This window comes from Atta colombica, unplaced genomic scaffold, assembly GCF_001594045.1.
Source record: "Atta colombica isolate Treedump-2 unplaced genomic scaffold, Acol1.0 scaffold47, whole genome shotgun sequence".
In the NCBI taxonomy this organism is placed as follows: domain Eukaryota; kingdom Metazoa; phylum Arthropoda; class Insecta; order Hymenoptera; family Formicidae; genus Atta; species Atta colombica.
The window spans coordinates 3,748,738-3,768,133 of record NW_017259536.1 but is presented as its reverse complement, the minus strand read 5'-3'; the positions used below and the strand labels follow the sequence as shown (position 1 = coordinate 3,768,133).

Here is a 19,396-nt window from a genome sequence, read left to right as displayed (position 1 = left end):
TTTATTAAATCTTGATACATCCCAAACAACAAAAAGTCTAAAATTATGATATGATTTTTAAATCGTCTTTTAAACGCAAAAAAAATGATATGATTTTAAACACTTTTTGTCTGGAATATTTCTTTAAACAATAACTAAATAAACATTTATTTACAGTAAATAAATATTTATTTAATAAAAAAGATAATAGTTTGATTTTTTATATTAAATAAATATTTATTTAGAATTATTCAAACAAATATTTATTAAATTTTAATATTTTTCTTCAGTGCAACAAAATAAAAACTTTCAAGATTGCCATAGACTTTCGAAAAACCGGGAAAATCAGAAAAAATCAAGGGAATTGAAATTAGTGGAAAATTGGGAAAAATTAGGAGAAAATGTAAACAAGTTTGTAATGTTGAAATTTGCTCACAATTTTCTTAAACTGCTCCTTCCAGATAATTGTTATTTTTTAATATTATATCTGATGTTTATAGGGAAGTACATTCAAAACTCGTACACTTTGATCAATTTTAATAAAATAATTAAAATTTATATTTTATTCAGAGTATTTCTATTTGATCGCCCTTTTTCGTAACTGCATTTTTTTCCAATACTAATTTATTTTTTGTTGACTTGAATTTGCACTCAAAATTTTAGTATGCTGCTAATCTTTTTTGCATTGTTTTTAATAGTATAGACTAGCTTTCCTACAATTTTTGATTTTCAATGTATTAAAATTTACATATTTTATATTGGGAAATTTTCCATTTTCATCCGGAAAGAAACCTGGAAAAGTCAGGGAATATTTAATATTTATTTTTTTGTGGCAATCTTAAAAATAGACCTAGTGATCATTTCATCTTCGTTAAACATTGTCAAACAAGGATTCACTGTGTTACATTGTGTCATCTGTGTCCTTTGCTGGAAAGCTCCTCATATCTCTCGGAAGATAGAGTCTGAAAGTTTTGGGCCGCTCCATCCGACCGACACACAGATGACCGTGGACTTCCGACACCAACGATGGTGTATTGAAAAGTTCTCATTCGTTCAGTCGCGTAATCATCTACGTGTGTGAGTGACACAAATTCACTTGGACGTGGATCGACGTGGATACGTGCACGAAACACGTGATTCCACACGGGTGGGGACACGAGCGCGTCTCGTGGGTGGTTTCGTTGGTTCTACTCGTATGGCTCTATGGCTCAGTGCATAATCGCGATTCACGTATCCTACAGGTCACGGTTCTGCCGCTGAATCGCGGCTGGTTAACATGGACGTCGTCGTCATCGTCGTCGTTGGAATTCTCGCCTAAATTTAACGCACTCGTTCGTGCCTCGGCAACGTGCGACGCTTCACGTTTGTCATCGTCATACTTCGTGCGTGCACTCTGCAAAGTCGTAGATGTTCATTAACCGGTACCGTTGCGAAAAGCGCAAATCGATTCGCGCCTGCAAAATCTGTCATAAAAATATGACGTGTGAAGGAATTCATCGGTTGAGACTGAACGTAAATCATAAAACTGTTTTGCTGAATTTATTAATTTTAAATTTCTTTCATCTAACATTTATTTATATATTAAGGAATTTTTTAATAACTTTTTTGCTATCGCGAGTTTTTAATAAATGAAACGAGAGATGATACGTGTGTTATCTATTGCAACATCGAACCGTTTCTTTCAGATGACACAAAAGTCGAGCAAAGCTACGCCAATCAGAACGGTGCTCTGAAGAGCTGCCCGAGCGAGCAACAAAGCGACGCTAAGAAAGGTAAGAAACGCTTTGTTATTGGAGATTATATATTTAGGAATGTTGGGCTGGACGACGCTTTCTGCATGAAATACTGTACGATATCTTCTTCCTTCTTTTCTTCATCAAGCATCATCTTGTGATTGCGATTGTCTGGAACGATCTTTCTAAAAGCCTGCCGAATTGTCTCGCGTAAAAGGAAACTGGAATATGAGTAAATATTCCGTATATAGGTAAAGTATGCGGTGTATTAAAAATTGGCATAGTAAAGTTCCTTAAGAATTCCGGTATGGAAATATTTTGGGGATATTGAGATGCATGCTGGAATTGTTAAGATTGTATTTAAACTAAAGAACAAAATAATTTTAGTGACTAAGAAATTAAAAAAAAAAACCATTTTAATTTTATCTTTCCTATCTTTTCTTTAAGTCAGAATGGAAACATTTCGTGTCCAATAGAAATTCGTGGGAAAAATTGAAGCTGTAACTTTCTGCAAAATGCAGTACGGTAACATCTTTCCGTCGTAATACTCTTAGAAACTTTCAAATCCCGTTGCTCCTTTCCGGACGATGCGGGAAAATCGTAACGAGCCGTCGTCTTTAAACGTGAAAATAAGAGCGCGTCAAATGCACGTACATGGGCGTGTAAGAAAAATCCCGAGTCGGGAAACTCGTGGCGGATATTAGATAAAAGAGAACGAAGAGAAACAGAAAGCGGAGAAGGTCGGAAAAGTTACCGTAAAACGACCGTGACGCGATATTTCCAACAAGAATTCTACGAGAGAAGAGAAAGAAGAAGGCAAGAAAGTGAGAGAGAGAGAGAGAGAGAGAGAGAGAGAGAGAGAGAGAGAGAGAGAGAGAGAGAGAGAGAAGACGATGTGCCAGAACGTGCGCTACGAGTTTTTCCACAAATTCACGACATCGTAGGACATTGCGACCTTCTGGATTACGCAACCGACGCGGAGGACTACGCCGTGATGCCGCAGGGCAATGCGCGCAACCGCAACCGCAGCCGCAGGAATCGGAACCGACGGCGACCTCCTCAGCCATCGACGAACATCACGGAATCCTCGCGAAAGGCCGAGCAGAGGAAGCTCGAGGAGGAAAATCGTCTGACTTCGAGGAACGAGCGCGATAACGGCGACGATGACGATGACGACAACTCGAAGACGAACGACTCCGTCGCGGAGAATCCCGTTCCGGAGAATGTCGACTTGACCGAAAACGAGGATCGGGGCGGATCCTCGTTGAATCACAGATGCAGATTCCAACCGAACGATAAGCGCAGAATCGAGAAGATCGACTTGGCAGAATCTCGTCCCGGGATAATCGAGATCACGACCGTCAGCAGTTTACCTCTGGAAGCGACGATCGGCCATATCGCCGGGGTGGGTATTTTGGAGACCGGAAATGGTAACGGAGCATTGAAGGAAGCAACGATAGTGACGATATCGGAACCAGTGGAATTGGTACGACCGCTTTCTGGTTGTATAAAGACCAGGCTCTCGCGAGAGAATGAGACTCGATTGGAGATTCGAGAAGTCAATGACAGCGATGCGGAGGCCGATTGTGGGTCAGCAATCGTCGAATTCGAATCCGATGCAGAGTCGGTCGGGGGACAGGATTCCGAGGATCGCGTGGAATTCAAGCCAAGGGATCGGATCGGGCAGCAATACGTGCCACAGAAAAAGTTTCCCAAACCGGAAATGGAATCCCCGACTCTGATGTGGGCCACCGTGATGCCTAGAGACGTGGAGAAAAAGCTGCGAAATTTTATCGAGGACCTGCAACTACCGAGTTTCTCCGAAGAAGTAATTGAGGATGAGGGGAGATCTCTCGAGAAAATTACGTGCGATTTCGCGGCAGAAGAGAACAGATCCTTTGAAAAAGCAGCTAGCTCGCCACGTCGGAAAACGAGGAAGCGCGCGATGTCGGCGTCGCATTACGCCAGCAGCTTTCTGGATATTATACAAGAGGAGGGTGAAAGATTATCGGAAGACGAGGCACAACATATCAGAGATTTCATAAATGAAGAAATCAGCAAGTATCGGCGCGAAGACAGGCATTCTGTCGAGAAGATGACATCGATGGATGACATCGAAGCGAGAAGGGTTGATACTGATAAAATTGAATTGGCTGATGAGAAATCGGAATGCGATATTAAGATTAAGATTGATACGATGAAGAATGACATTTCGGAATTATGTTCACGCGATAAAGCAAACACTGGCGACGAGATTAAAAACGTCGCGAGTCCTGAAACCGAAGTAATAAAAGACATTGATCCTGTGACTGAAATGATGAGCGAAAAAATGAATGCAAAGGACGACATCCTAAATAATGAATCTCTGGAAACTTTAGTAGACGCGACGAGAGCTAATTTAAACCTCGAGGACTGTTGTATTATTGAGGAAATTGAGATTGTGAAAAATGATACTACGAAAGACGGTGAGGAAAATAATGAAGCGGAGAAGCTAGAAAAAAACGTGACAAGTATTGTGACTGTAAGTGATATCAGTGACGCAGATGTAAGTAAAGCGGAAGGTAATAAATTTTCGTCCGCAGTCGAGGCACCTGCAAAATCAGACAACCGCGATGTTCCACGAAAAGATTCCATCGAGACTTGCAGGATCGTTAATCACAGCTTATCACAAGTGGATGACAGAGTTGATTCAGCTTCGAATTCGTCATCGAGCGAAGTAACCCTGTCGGAAACGAAGCAACCGCCGCCTCTACCGAAGAGGTCATCTAGTTTCAGCCGCGAGCCTCAGAGACCGCCGACGCCACCTGAAATAGACTATATTTCGAGCGGCGCGAAGATTCAGACGTCTGTTGCGGCGAACGGCGACGGACGCAAACACGACGAGTCGACGAATTTATCCGTGCGGAAGCTTGCGAGTTGTGAAGCGGCGGACGACGAGCTGCCACGACGGCCGGAGCTTCCCGGAGTTTGCAAGAGTTCTTGCATGTCGAGGACCGGTCGGGCAATTTATAGCGAAGATTTTTCGAGCTCGCGTGACCTCATCTCGACAATCGTTCGCGCTAATGAGATTCGTGGCCGTATAAATCAGGTCAGACGCGCCGACACCGCTCCGACAACCGAGAACGTTAAAGTTTCGACCGAGGGCGGTCGATCGATCGCGTCATCGGGTATTCGCGACGATGATCTGTCACGCTCGCGCGACACCGGTACGCACGTCGTCACGTTGGCAAGCACGACTAGCACGGAAATAACGCGTCGCGAGGAAGGGAAATTCGCGACGCCCGCTGCATCGGTAGCTTATGATCAAAACGCGTCGTCGTGCCGGCAGAAGGGTGAGGCCGATGTGTGCCGGTATCCCTCGGGTCAGGAAAAACACACGAATTCGGAAAGGAAGGATTCTTCAGCGAATCACGAATCACCGAGGTGCAATAAATCAGATACTCATTCGAATTTTTCGGTGAGAGACAAATCGACGATGGGTACGTCGAGTTCAAAAAGCAAGAAGAAACCCGAGGGAAAAATCGAGAAGAACGAGAAATCGACATCTGGCCTTCACCGCGAACGAATAGTGAAGAGTGAGATGTCGGAGACGAGAATAATCGAACGACACGAGGAGAGTATGAGCGCTAACCAGCGCGATGGCCTTCGCAATTCGAAGTATTCGACGTGGGAGTCGAAGCGCGAAGAGAGGCGCGAGGAAAAGCACGAGGAAGAAACGCGCAGCTCATCCCGAGAGAGCGACATGAGGAATTCGTCCGACGACGAGGCAAGCTTTCAAAGAACGGACGTCCCAGTGAGCGAGAGTCCCTCGCTTGAGGATGAGTTAATCGATGTTCAAGGACATGACTCGTCCAGCAGCACCACATCCTTGAACACCGTAAAGCATCGTCCATTGGAAGCGTCGTTGACCGATATTACCGAGATTGTCCGCGAGACGAGAGAGGAGAATTTGAAAGACGAAGTGGGAGAATCTCTGAAACGGAAGCTCACCTTGCTGAAAAACACGGAAAGATCCGCAAATGAGACGACGCCGAGAGAGAATTCGAAATCACCTCAGCCGGTCCCTTACTCGCCTGTGGAGGATTTTTATCATGTGCCATTGAAGAAAGCGGTTTCAGAAACTCCTGAGGCAGCCACGAAAGACGTGTTGCGACAACCACCTTCTCTCAGGAAGCTCTGCGTTGAGAGGATTCTGTCGATGCCGTATGGACCGCAAGTGATAGGCGAGATCACTACGCCAAAGTTCAACATCTTCGAGAGTTTGCGGACTCTACAGAGGTTTGTGAGTGACGCGCCGGCGCATCTACATGATAACGCTCGACTAAACTCAATGCATGGAGTGAGTGATCGACGGCACGGACTAACGAAAACGTCGGACGAGAGTGAGCGGCATCGTCTTAACGACATTACGAACGCTGTTTCAGACCAGGCCAAGTTACCGAAAAGCATTAATATTGAGTTGTCAGAATCGGAAAACGAAATGGAGAACCGGGAACCACGGTGGCGTGCGCTCATTACAACGGACCCCAGGCTTCTGGTATGCTTGTCGCCGTCGCAACAGGCCACGCAGGTTCGCACGAGTGCCGATACTCTGCTGGACCTTCATCGAAAGTTCCTAAATCGGTATAGTTACCACGAGGAACAGCCACATTATGTTCCTCTGCCGCAGTACCGAGTTGAGATTCATCCGATCAAAGAGGATAATAATGCGATTTCGAAAATATCTAAGCCGACTATTCGAGCGAGTCATCGAGACAACATGATCGATAGTTCTAGCAGCAGGCTGCTGGAAATTATCAAGGAAGAACGAAACAGTCCTCGAAACGATACACTCGCGGATCAGACGAAGACGATAACCGATGACGCCATTGGCGACTCTTTTGGGCGCAGGGGTCAAGAATGTTTCAAGGCCGAGTCTCGGCCGAGCGACTGGTTGAATCTAGTCAGACACGATCGCCGAAGTGCCACTACGAACGAGCTATTCTTGGCGGCAACGAGAGGCGAGGATGGCGAATCGAGCGACGATAAGCCGAATGGTCACGTGGTCCAGTCTGATCGGCTTAAGATTGCGACACGTTCTGCCGCTCGGGCTGAACATCGATTGTCGGCAAACAACAACGCGATAACTCACGATTCAGAGAGATTGTTAGCGAATAATATTAAGTGTCCGATCGTGCTGAACGGTACCGATCGATTGATGGATGCTACTGGCAAGAGGACGCCTCCTCTCAGGAAGACAATCGATCTTGGCAAGCACGTGAATCCGGCGTTGATCGACAACAAACTCGAGATACCACCGTTGCCGAAGCGCGCGGTCACGGTCGATAGATCGTGCATCGATACGACGAGTATTTTTGATCAGAGTCCGCCGAGAAATCGTCTGGAACCACGAAAAAGACACCATGAAGCGGAGAAATTGAAACACGTGGCCGCTGTGGAGATCATGGATAAATTGAAAGAGCTACAGACGGAAACATCACGGCGGCTCGACGATGATAAGAAGGGCTCCTTACCTCAAGAATATTTCGCTCAGCAGCTGAGATATATCGAGTTGTTGGAAGATCAACTAAAAAACGTGATATTAGCGGAAGAGGAGGAAAGAAAGGCTTTCGAGGAATTTCAAACGCATTTTCATCGAACGAAACAATGTGACGACACGAGGAGATCGTCTCCCGAAGAAACCTCGAAAAAAATCAGCTTAAATCTCGAACGTGAACGTAAAATTCCGATCGATGTCCATGGGATGACAGACGGAAAATGTGGGGAAGATATGCGAGCGGGACCTCGAGGTCTCGAGGAGAAATGCTTCAAAGAGATCTATCGAAGCGAGCCGAGAATTCAAAAAGAATCTTGGCAAGAGAAGTCACGGAATATAGAAAAGAATCGTATAGAGACGATTGATAAAGTAGGCAATCGGCAGTTTTTGAAGAAAGTATATCATGAGAACGGGCATCACGAAGAGAAATCCTCAGAAAGTATTAAACATGAGGAACGCCATGTGATCACGCAGAAGGAAAACTTGGCGAGAATGGAGGAAAATGGAACGTTTAAGTCTCGCGAGGACGAAATGAACGATCGTTGCACGAAAACGCAGTCGACAGGGACACCGAGAAACGACTCTGAGGTGTTCACTGAAAAGATGACTCAGCGTAAGAACGTTGAAGTGAGGAGACCGACGAAATTACCAACGAACGGGGAGGCATTTCGCCAGCGAATGTACGACGAGTACGTGCACAAGGTATTAGAGCGGCAGGAGCGGAAGAGCCACAAAGTCGTGAAGATCAGCTCGCACGAAGATATCAAACGCAAAGCGGATGGTAACATGAGCGCGATGGCAAAGGAATTCATCGAGAAGGCACGCAGCAGATTGAACAAGTTCGGGATCAATCTCGATGAGAGCGGGACGGAGCACGAGGATGAAGATGGCGATGCTCTGATCAACGCGAAGTTCCTAATAGACGGCAAGGAGCTGCAGGACATTCGGAAGCTGCCGAAACATCTGCAGGAGTTCTTGAAGATCTCCACGATGAGCGACGACGAGGGCGGTGAGTTACGGCGATTGGAATGGACGATGGAGTTTGCTGTGTTGCTCGTCGTGTTGCGATGATGATTGGTGCCGTGCCGATTGGTGGCTGCTGAGAAAGAATGTCCCGTCCGGAAGTCAAACAAATCCGTCTTGAACTCTCGAATGTCTCGCCAAGGGACGCCTTTTAACAACCACTAACGTAACGTGCGCATCTTGTTCGACGTCCGTAGATGCCTTAGTGTTTGTCGTCACTAACGTTCTTGGTATTATGCTAATTCTTTTTATCTGTTCACCTGGTGCCAACAATACATGAAAGGACTGTTGGATAAAAAATGAAGGAAGGATAAATAATTAATCTTTTATTAAAATGTTTATTCAGCGCAATGTCCCTTTTACAAACTCGTTTTAATAAATGATTTAAAGAGACTGAAAGCAACGATATAAAATTTCACATAATAAAGCGCGATAAAGTAATATTCATATTACAATTGATTGAAATAATTGAAATATTTTTTTGGAATATCACAAATTTCTCATCTTCAATTCAGTACAAATAAAACTGAATTGTAAAATTTAAAACATCACGATTTGATTAAAATTATTGAAAAGCGAAAAATTGGGGATTTCTCCAATAAATGTTCTCGTCGGATCGCTTTAGCTATCACATCGTAAGCGAACTTTCTTAATATGGGAGACAAGCGGTAACATCGAAACGGAAATCTCATTACTGTCTTGAGTACTGTTTTCCTGCACAGCTCCGGAGGCAAGATTAGTTCTCTCGGCAAAGCGGAAGCGCGTCGATCTATTTACGTTGGTGCAGGTCGTGCAGCATCATAATCACACAGTCCAGATTGCTCCAATTCCGTAATCCGATTAATAACTCATCTCGCAACGATACGATCAGTCTTGTACAAATAATGAATCTCATTGTATGCATAAAACGCGCGAGTTAACGTGATATTGTAACAAATATGCGTGTTTACGCGCTTTCCTCTCATTGCCAGCTCTCTGCCTAATGTGATATCGAGTACGCCTGCAGCGGGATTTAATATTCCGCGATATAAATCCGGCACGCAATCGACACGCGTGCTGCTCGTATATTTTGACATTTATTTTGAGACGTGATCGATTCATCAAACCGACGCTATGGAAAATTATTGCGTTAACATTCGTGTTCGTGGCGCTGAGAAGAACGTCGCGGATAATGAACCGCGACAGTTTGCGATAACGGATATCAACGTGGAGATACAGAGGCTATCAAATTGCGTCATGTCGTTCACGCGTCGACTCCCTGGAGCCGATTATAGTCGCAGAATCTTTAATCTTGTCATCGTTATACCGGGTAATTCAAAGATATCTCTCTTTCTTCGAGATAATAAGATGACAATGCAAAATTGACTGTTTTTTAAACTCTCTAAATTCTTTGGAGTGAAATCTCACTCTAAAAAATGAAAATTCTATCATTCTTTTTCAAGAATGAATTTTTAATATTTAAGAGTGAGATTTTAGTCTTTAGAATGAGATTCCACTGTGAAGAATTTAGAGAAAAGTTCCCACAAAATTCTATTCGACACGATGCGTTTTCTATCGCTATCGACGTTGTCATTTAGATAGTGCCACGTTTGATGATAGTAGAATACTAGCCTGCGATTTACTCTTTCCTTCATCCCGCGATCGCCGGGGCGCGGCGTTTGTGATTCATTGGAGGATGGGAATCTAAATATAAAGACACCGCGACGAGAAATAGGCCAATCGCTCATAGGACGTGTTCGCCATTTCGGCCAGTGCGCCGGAACCACCGTTCTCTTGTTTTCAGCTATTTTCAATCACGCGACGTGGCCTACTGGCCCGCACATCCTTTCGTGGAAACTGAGAATTTTTCTCTGTTAAATTGTTTATATATACATATTATACTCTATCTACAATTAAGAAGTACTTGATGATATTTTGGAGTTCGCCATAATATGATGATCGAATAGAATCCACAGAAGTTCTTAACATTTAAGCAAATATTTTTAGCATCCTTTTGTTTTTAAGAGCTTTAAAATTTTTTGTCAAAAGCTTCAATTGTGATGATATAATTAATGTAAATGAAGATTCTCTCATTTGTTTTGATAAATCATTCATCTTCGCATCTCATCTAAAATCGCTTTTTTCACCACGTATTGCATGCTCGCTTTTTTTAATCTTTCAGCCCACTTGTTTGCTGACAGTACATGTACATGTTATGAATATATTACAATAGGTACGGCACGAGTGCACGTTTTGTTCAAATATTTTTACACCAATCAATTCTCTTGCAGAGAGAAAAATATATGAAAAAAACGGCGATGTTAGATGTATTAGTTGATATTTGATAAAAGTCGTTTATTCGTGCAACAATGTTAATTTTTATTGACACATTGTCAAAGCGTGCGGACATCGTTCGTCTATTACTATTAACTCACTGCGGTTATTTGTATTTCGTAAGTCTCGTGAACTTTTCGACGCGGTTACCGAAGCGCCTGTTTATTTTCTATTCTAACTTTAGCACGAAAGTTTAGCCACAGCATGCGTTCCGTCGAGACTAAATGTGCGAATTTAGGATACCGTATCCGTCTGTGGATACAAGATTATTTGTATCATTTCAATTGATACATCAATTCTTTTTTTTCTTTTTTTATAAACGACTGACGGATATTTAAAAATCTTGAAGAATTTCTTTGTCGTTCAATTCTGGCTTGCGACTTGCTAACAAGTTCACGGCGCGCTGCTCGAAATTAATTTTATTGCATCTTTTTATTTTTTTTTTCTTTTTGGTGGATATGGGCATATGCTTTGTTAATCAAAGAGAGCGGCTGCGATGCCATTGCGAAGAGAAGAGTCAGGAATGAAAATGATCTGCTGCACGAGATCGACAAAGCTTTAAGAATCGGCAGGGGATTTCTACTTGGGCAAGGTGCGTTTGCAATTTTGCTTAATCACTGCATGCGTTACATAAAAAATATCATTATTGAATGCTTTGTGACATTATTTGCAAAAAATATTAATATTGAAAAACTGAAATGTCCCGGATGAATTATAGAATTAAGTCTTTTCTGTGGCTGAACTAGTATACACTTTTGAGACTTAAAGTGAGACAGATACATATTTTATATTTGGTCAAAGCGAGAAAGAGAATTCTAGTGCAGTCTAATGCAGGGATAAAAAACAAATTTATCATATGAAATTTTAAACAGTATTTATTTTACTTTAATATTACTTTATTTTAACGTCGGATTGAAGATTGAGAGAATTCAAATCCATTTTCCAAGCAAACGTATACACACGTATATAGCTCGGTTTGTTGGCAGTGGATTCAAGATTTCGTGTAGAGTAGCCTCGAACGACGTCGACGTCGGCGTAGTAAGCGTCGCGCGGCGTGGCGTCGAGTCTCGTCGGCGCGGCGTCGCGACGCTTCAGTCGGCTGGCACCTACCGTGCTACTTTCTCGTGTCTCGCCGAGAAGAGTATCCCATTGAGATACGCGGTGCCGCGAATAAAAAAAGAGGTCGTTGAAATCGTAAAGACGATGTTGGAGAAAAGTGAGTGATTTCGAAAAAGTTGACGCATTATCGAAGGATAGCGAGGGATGAAGGCATGATAGGTGTTCGTAAATTTCTTCAACAGGTAGTTCCGCGATCGTAAGGAAGCTCGGAATTCGCATCTTTCCGAAGGAAATCCTCAAAAAAGGATTACGTTTTGTTTTTCAAATTATTGCCTTTCAAATCAACGAGAAAATTCATAAGAAAGTATAAAGATGTTAAATTGGCAAAAATAAATAAGATAATTGACGCGACAGAAATTAATTTTATCTTAAGATATATTGAAGGAACTTCATAAACAAGTAGAGTAATTCGATAAATTCTGATTTTAATATTCGTAAGTTATACGATCAGTTTTCGAAATGCATTATGGCGCTGGTATACTCTTAGTCTGTTGGAATAAAGCAGTCTACTTGGTTTTATTCTTCTCTTTGCGCTCGTTTCGCGGCATTCCATCAAGATCGCTTTTATATTAATGAATAGTGGCGGTTTCATCGTGAAAGTAACTTTGAAGAGCTCTCCAGATGATATTGAACGCGGAGTGTAATATAAGTCTTACATCGCGCAGTTGACTTGCGACAAGCATCAAGATATTCCGCGTTGATAGTTAATGATTTAGATTAGAAAAATTGTCACAGACGTATGAATTAATTATGATGAGAAATCGTGAGATACGTGAAAAGAAATTCGTTCAAAAATTTGTCATTAAAAATAATACGATTTACGAAATGGCGAGAACCCGAGACATTTTGTTTGACAAAATGTTGTTTAATTCTTTCAGAAAACGTTATGTTCGCCCCCACGTTTAAAGCCTCGTCGGCGAAACCAGGTAAACCTGCGCGAGGAATGTGTGAAGAAAACTAACAGAATAATTTCGTCGTGCATCTTGCATAATGACTGAAGATGCAATCCGAAATATTAATATCCAACGTTGCCCCTTCTCGAGTAACTACAAGAATATTTGTCTATTAACATTTTTAATGGAACTTTCGATAATTAATTAATTAACTTTTCGAATATACTGGAGCCAGTAATTGAATGATGAACAACGCGATAAGAGAAATGGAATTGCCATTGGGAGAGTGTGCTTCTATTACGTTAACCAACGTTCGTTTCGAAAATGTAATAAAATTAATTACGTATGTAGGATATAGATCGTATTGTGTGGGGCGGCCACGTGTGTTCTTAGCAACGAGATTGTAATTAAGTCCCTGCCACACATACACGTGTGCGTATCTCCGTATTTCCCCGAGTAAAATGCGTAATCTTGTTTAGTAATTTATCCAGGAAGGAAGAGGCATTAATTTTGGTTACCGAGAACGTCGTCCTTACAGTATCGGTGTTTCGACTAATCACCATTGCCACGGTTGTTAGTTGCGAATAGCGTGTGCATGTCGATACACGATCCAAAAACGATGGCAATTCTATGTTTTTGACATTTCGAATGCTGGATGCAGCTGGCGTCGCGACAGCATTGATTAATCGCACGTACGTTGCAATTAGTGAAAATGTATAGCCGTTATTGTCGTACATAGATTGTAACATGTGTAACATCAATTATTGTATAGTAAGTGAAAATCAGCAAAGAAATGTTCACACAAATAAGCGAAGAAGACCATATTCATTTAAAGTGAATCTTGATGCCTAATAATATTTTTATATAAATCTTAATTTCTAGTTTGATTTAATTATCTCATCTCCGGATAAACATATGTTATCTCTCAATGATTATATCGATTTCAAGGAAAATAAAGGCCAAAGCTGAATATCTAAAGATTTTATTCCTAAATATTTCCAAGATAGTTTGTGACTGTCAGAAATGTGTTTGAATTTCTGAAATTTTCACGCAATATATCTGAGATAACTTCCAAGTTAAGCACAAATTATCATAATATCAAAATGATGTCAAAATAACTGCAAATTTTATTATTAAAATTTTATTATTAAAAAATTTTATTATTATCACTTTTCAGTCAATCAAGACTTATTTTGATGTTATTGTGACTTTGTTATTCTGTTTGGGTTAATATTGTTTTTGCACAAAATTAAAATTGTCGATAATTTCTATAAAAATTCGCTCATTCCAAGTATATTATATTTGGAATGTTAATTAGAAAGAAATTTTTCTTAATGTTAGACAAAATTGAGTTTTGAAAAAAATAAATAAATATAAAGAACCTGAACTAAAGGACTCTGTCCTTTACAATAAAGGACGTGATCACTACAGTTACCTCAGCAGTCATGCATGTTGAAGGTTGTTTGAGACAAAATGTTGTTTCTTTGTAACGACTCGATCAGAAAGCCCAGATATTTATGTTTTTCCCAATTTCTTTATCTCCGCATTCGATTCCTCTTAATCAACCCGAATTCATATTCATCGAATGCGTAACGTTTCGCTAAAGTGTCGTGCGCAGAAAATGTATCGCTCCAGAAAATGCGTCGCCGCGGCATTGTGTTCAGGTTGTTCTCGGCCAATTGCAATTATGCGTATCTCATAATACCTAACGCCGCCCACACGAGCTTCTAATTTTACCAGCGTCCCAAATGAACTACCCCTGATTTCCTGTTGCCGCGCGACCGCGAGAGATATGGTTCTGTAAATTGGCCGAGAGGTTCAATTCCGACTGGCATATGTGCCTGACTCACTGTAGCGACGATGTATCTTTATCGTGCTCGTAACGTTCCCCATCTGACATTCAAACGTCGTCACCCGTCAATAACTTCGTTTATGTCACCGACGCGACATTGCGACATGACATTTGTTCTTATTTAGACCGCGGTAACGAGGTAATAAAATCTTTGTTTATCAGCCGTTAAAAAAAATATTACTCCGAGGTTAGAAACGGCGATCTGTAAAAGTATCTTTCCTACGGTTTCATTTCTTTCCAGATTGTTTACGCGATTAATATAAATGGATATGATTTTCGGATCGTTTACGTCAAAGAACCGTTTTTAAATCGAATTAGTAATAGGCAATGACGTGGCAAAATGAGGAAGTAGTAAGGAAAAAGATGATCCCTTATGTAATGCTCCCCTGTGTGCCAAGATTAGCGTCCGTACATTTCATATATTAGCTTTAGTGCCAATCCACCAAATCCATACAGCATAGCTGTTGCAGGAGTAAAGACCTTTTGTTCCTTTATTGGCAGTCTTTCTTTAATTAGCTCCTATATCAGGAACTATATTGAATTATAACACATAAATTTAAAAATGATAAAAGCTGGGTTCATTTATAGGAAGTAATCGATCGGCTTGGCCTTCTTTTTTAATAAGATTATTGTTAGTCCATCTGACGATAACCAAATTTGCCTGACAATGAGTGTTGATTAACAAAGGTCTCGTGGATATACCATATCAATTACATTCTTAAAAGTGAATTTTCGTTGCCAGGCGTTTGGTCGCCAGGACAAACGCCAGCTGAGAAGGCACCGAGTCCCGAACGAAAAAAAGAATCACAGAAGAAGAACGAGCCGATTCCGTCGGTTTGGACTCCCACTAGCGCCGGCGCGAGCCCTGTCGCTGAGAGGAAGGAATTTCGTCCTGTGCCATTCGATAGTCCTGTACTAAGCCGGAAGAGACAGCCGAAGGAAGTATGTCAGCCAATTATATCGAGACGTTAGCTATAATTATCTGGCATAAAAATTAAATTCGTGATTGATTAAATCATTAACTTTTTGTGGGCGTGCCCGTTTGAACACACCTTTCATTTTGTAAACTGCTCATTCGAGTGTCATGAAACTCGATCTATACAGGATATTTGATACTTTGATATATATACAGATATTTAATATGTACAGAATTTGATAATGATTTATTCGATTTTGCAATCAAAAATAAATTTAAAATGGTAGATTCAATATAGTGGGTACAATGTAAAAATAATCTGATTATTATAATCTGATTATTATAAATATCCTCATAATAATAATTTGATAATGTTTTATTTGATTTTTAAAAAACATTAAAAATGTAATAGAATCAATATATAATGAATACACAAAATTTCCAAAACAATCCGATTATCACATACAACATGGTTTTAGAGAATTTTTAATTACGAAGTATCATCAAGTTTTGAATTTCGCTTTATTTGAAGCTCATCAGTGCTATGCAAACAGTTAGTGCTGATTTTCAAACTAACTTCCAAACTCTGATTATGAATCTTATGATATACCAAATCCTCTTTCATTGAAAGTTACTCTTTTGAAATTTGAGATTTTCAGGCTACATTTAAACTCAGCGATACCAAGAATCTCCTAAAATCGAGTTTCGTGATAGTCTTGAATTTTAAAATTTTGAGGCCAGAATCGAATTCAGTGTCTTCCCTTAGAAAACAAGGTTCCTTGTAAGTTTCTTTGCATCTTCAAAGGGTTAAGTTTGGCGAACAAACTTGGAATAAAATCCAATTCGGACAACTCTTTAGTAAATACAGTAATAAAAATTCTCTTGACAAAGGAAAGAACGGAAAGCTATAATATGTATGATCGCTTTATTCGAATCATCTTCTTGCATCGATGATAAAAAGTTCAAAGATGCGCACTCTTACACGAGATTCTGTTCAAGGAGGCGCCTCCGCCCTGGGAAGGCGAAGAGAAGAAGGAGAGTGGCATCTCGCGAATCGTGAATTCGCATTCGGCACCCTCTCAGGGGTTGAATACCCTCGCGTCTACGCCGCGATTGCCACGTGCCCAGAATCCGACCATCACATTGCTGCAGAAAGCGCGAGGTCAGCACCCATTATAAGAATTCTTCTGCTTATCGGAGGCAGAATGAATGAGGATATCAAAGATTTGCGGAATTACATTTTTTTATTCTTCGTTACACTAAATTACCATTGCGATTTTATTGTAGAGGGACAATTGCCGAAAGGCGCAGCTTACTTGGAGGAAAGCGATAATCGGCCAGTGAACGACGAAAGACCGCTAATCTCTCCGGGAGAGATAAGTAAGTATCGATCAGTTATAAGCCAACTAGTCGAATGTTATAGCATTATGATTATTATATTATGGTTCGTTTTTTATATGAAAGCCGCCCAATATAAACGTATCCAATATAAATGATTTTCGAAAATTCGTTTATGTTTCTTATTATCACTAACGTCGCTAATTAGCTGTGTCTAATTACTATATGTGTCGACCTATTTTCTGATTGCGTACGCGAGTGCTAATGATTTATTGTGAAATTGAATCGTTCAGTCTACACATTGAAGAAAGAATACGAGAGCGAGCCAGAAACGGAGAATGAACTGCCGAAGAAGATGGCCGATCTGAGCCCTCGAAAATTCGAGGGAATCGGACCGGTGACTAGGGAAGGTATCCCTCTTGTGTTAAGATCGGTAGGTTGCTAATTATTAAACTAAAAGTATAAATTTTCCAATCGATGCGATGAACGCTTGGCAAGCAGTTATGTAAGAAATGAATGATTTATATCGTCATTTTTAATCACATTACAAACGAGTAATTATTTTACATCGTGCGATGCACTTTCTTAATACTATCTCGATAAATTACTTCTAGGAAGTCAAGGAAAGCAATCAAGCGAAATGGTACAAGAAAATGTATGACTCGTTGCATCGCGCTGATAGAAACGGTAAGTTTTGTAATTACGATGTGATTATTAAATAAATAAAATTTTACTTGAGAGATACAAATAATTATTCGCGTATTTTTGTTATGTTGGACATACAATACTAAATTAATATCATTATTATTATTATTTACGGGCTAAATAAGGAATTTAATATTCGATTCCGATAAATACGCGCATTTGGAATAATAACATTGATCGGTGAACGGGCAATTCGCATATAATTCCATAATTTTGTTTCCAGATGACTACGTAACCATAAAATACAAATCAAGAAGAGGTGAATATACAGCTACCGCGCATGACTGCTGCGATGGTCGAATTGCGACATTTGCTACTAATATTACGCTGTGCGTGGGTGCGCTGCGTAACGCAGTCACTCTAGCCATGATTTGTGTAACAACAGCGTAACTAATACCTGTAAAATAAAACGCGGTGGAGAGATAATTTCCGGTCGTGTAGCAAAAATGTATCGCGTCAGGGTGCTATTTTCCGTATATTGGCAACTGACGTATGGCCTTCTGCGTAACGCAAGATAACAATTGTCGCTGTACATATACTCGCCGTTTAACAGTTACATCGAGCGTGAAAAACAGTAATAAACAATTTGCAACAGATACATAAATGACTACCTTGTCTAACATCCAACTGATAATTAACATCTGCCTCTCCCCGGCGGGACTCTCGTTCTCTAAATTAACATCGTGGTTAATTCGATTAATCGTGTACCATTAATGTGTGTTTTAACTTATGAGAGATTGGTTTACACAGACTGTATTGAACGTCTTATCAGACGGTACGGGATCTCCCATCGAATATATCAAAGTCGGGACAACTTTTCGAGTTAGCGTAAATTCTTCTTCGCTGTCGCGGGGGAACTTCTTGAGTTGATTTGAAGTTCTCACGTTCGATCTTTTGCGACTTTCGTCTTTAGATTGTTTCATCGCGCCAATTCGATCTTCTTGCGAAAAAAATTTAATCCCAAATTTAATTAAAAAAATTCTACTTACAGGAAAAATCGATTAAAATTTAAATTGAACTGAGATTAGGTTTTAATTTCGATGCCGAAGAATCATCTCTCGATGATTAATTCTCGAATAATGTGCATACTAATGTTACGTAACACGGTATGTGTGTATTTCATGTGCGTATGTGTTTTCGTAACTTGATATTTCTATTATAACGTCGTAAGAACTAAACCATACGTAAATACCGAATTGTTTGCGCTCTTAATTGAACGTTATTTGGTTACCGATAGATTTTTTTTGCTGGAACTAAACGGGAACTCGCGAATAGGAACCTGACAACAAACAAAATGCGAAAAACGTTCAACATTCTTGTTTCAGGAGGGAGATATGGATACGGAAGCGGCAGCGGATATTTGAGTGAACCGGAACCGCGTGCATACTCGGATCGATCCGTTACTCTCGATAGCCGTCGACGGCTGCGCAACAAAGAAAATGACTTCACCACGGCGACTATGCCCAGAAAGTAAGCGAGAATTTGGAAACTTTCGCTTGTTTTTCCCAACAATTTGTGAGAATGCTTCAAACCGTTGAAATTTCCTTCCGCATCCTCGATTTTTATCTCTCGATCAAATTTTATTGACTATTGGAACAGATCGTTTCTCAAACAACTGGCATATAAAATATATAGTTCTTTAAGAGATTTATTGATAACGGGACATTTCACATTCTGTTCTAGAAATGGAGCGCTGAAATACTCGACAGAGATTTATAAAAATCAGCCCGGTCGCATCGAAGATTATGAACCAGGGCATTCGTCGATTGCCGAGAAGGAAGCTAAAGAGGTATGGCATATTGTTTTGTCATTCATAACTCGAAAGTAGACAGACCTGCCTGTAATATAAATTAAAGCGCACTTTCCCATAACATCGAAAAGATTCGATCATACGACACCGTATAGAAATTATTAGCTCATCCGAAGAGTAACGATTGATGGGACAATCGAATCTTCTAATGACAGCAATATTTCGCATTGATAGTCTCC

The 19,396-nt window shown here is 40.7% G+C and overlaps 1 protein-coding gene across 1 annotated transcript in view; it reads left to right on the top strand.

Annotated features, from left to right (window-relative positions):
• Positions 1-19,396, top strand: part of LOC108691559 — a 95,533-nt gene that overhangs the window by 46,490 nt on the left and 29,647 nt on the right. The window contains exons 5-16 of the mRNA XM_018199348.1: positions 1,665-1,751; positions 2,657-8,261; positions 11,073-11,176; positions 12,582-12,629; positions 15,191-15,390; positions 16,352-16,526; positions 16,652-16,744; positions 16,996-17,135; positions 17,317-17,389; positions 17,631-17,666; positions 18,733-18,877; positions 19,091-19,196. Of these exons, the coding sequence (XP_018054837.1) occupies positions 1,665-1,751; positions 2,657-8,261; positions 11,073-11,176; positions 12,582-12,629; positions 15,191-15,390; positions 16,352-16,526; positions 16,652-16,744; positions 16,996-17,135; positions 17,317-17,389; positions 17,631-17,666; positions 18,733-18,877; positions 19,091-19,196 (6,812 nt within the window). The remainder of the gene's footprint in view (positions 1-1,664; positions 1,752-2,656; positions 8,262-11,072; positions 11,177-12,581; positions 12,630-15,190; positions 15,391-16,351; positions 16,527-16,651; positions 16,745-16,995; positions 17,136-17,316; positions 17,390-17,630; positions 17,667-18,732; positions 18,878-19,090; positions 19,197-19,396) is intronic.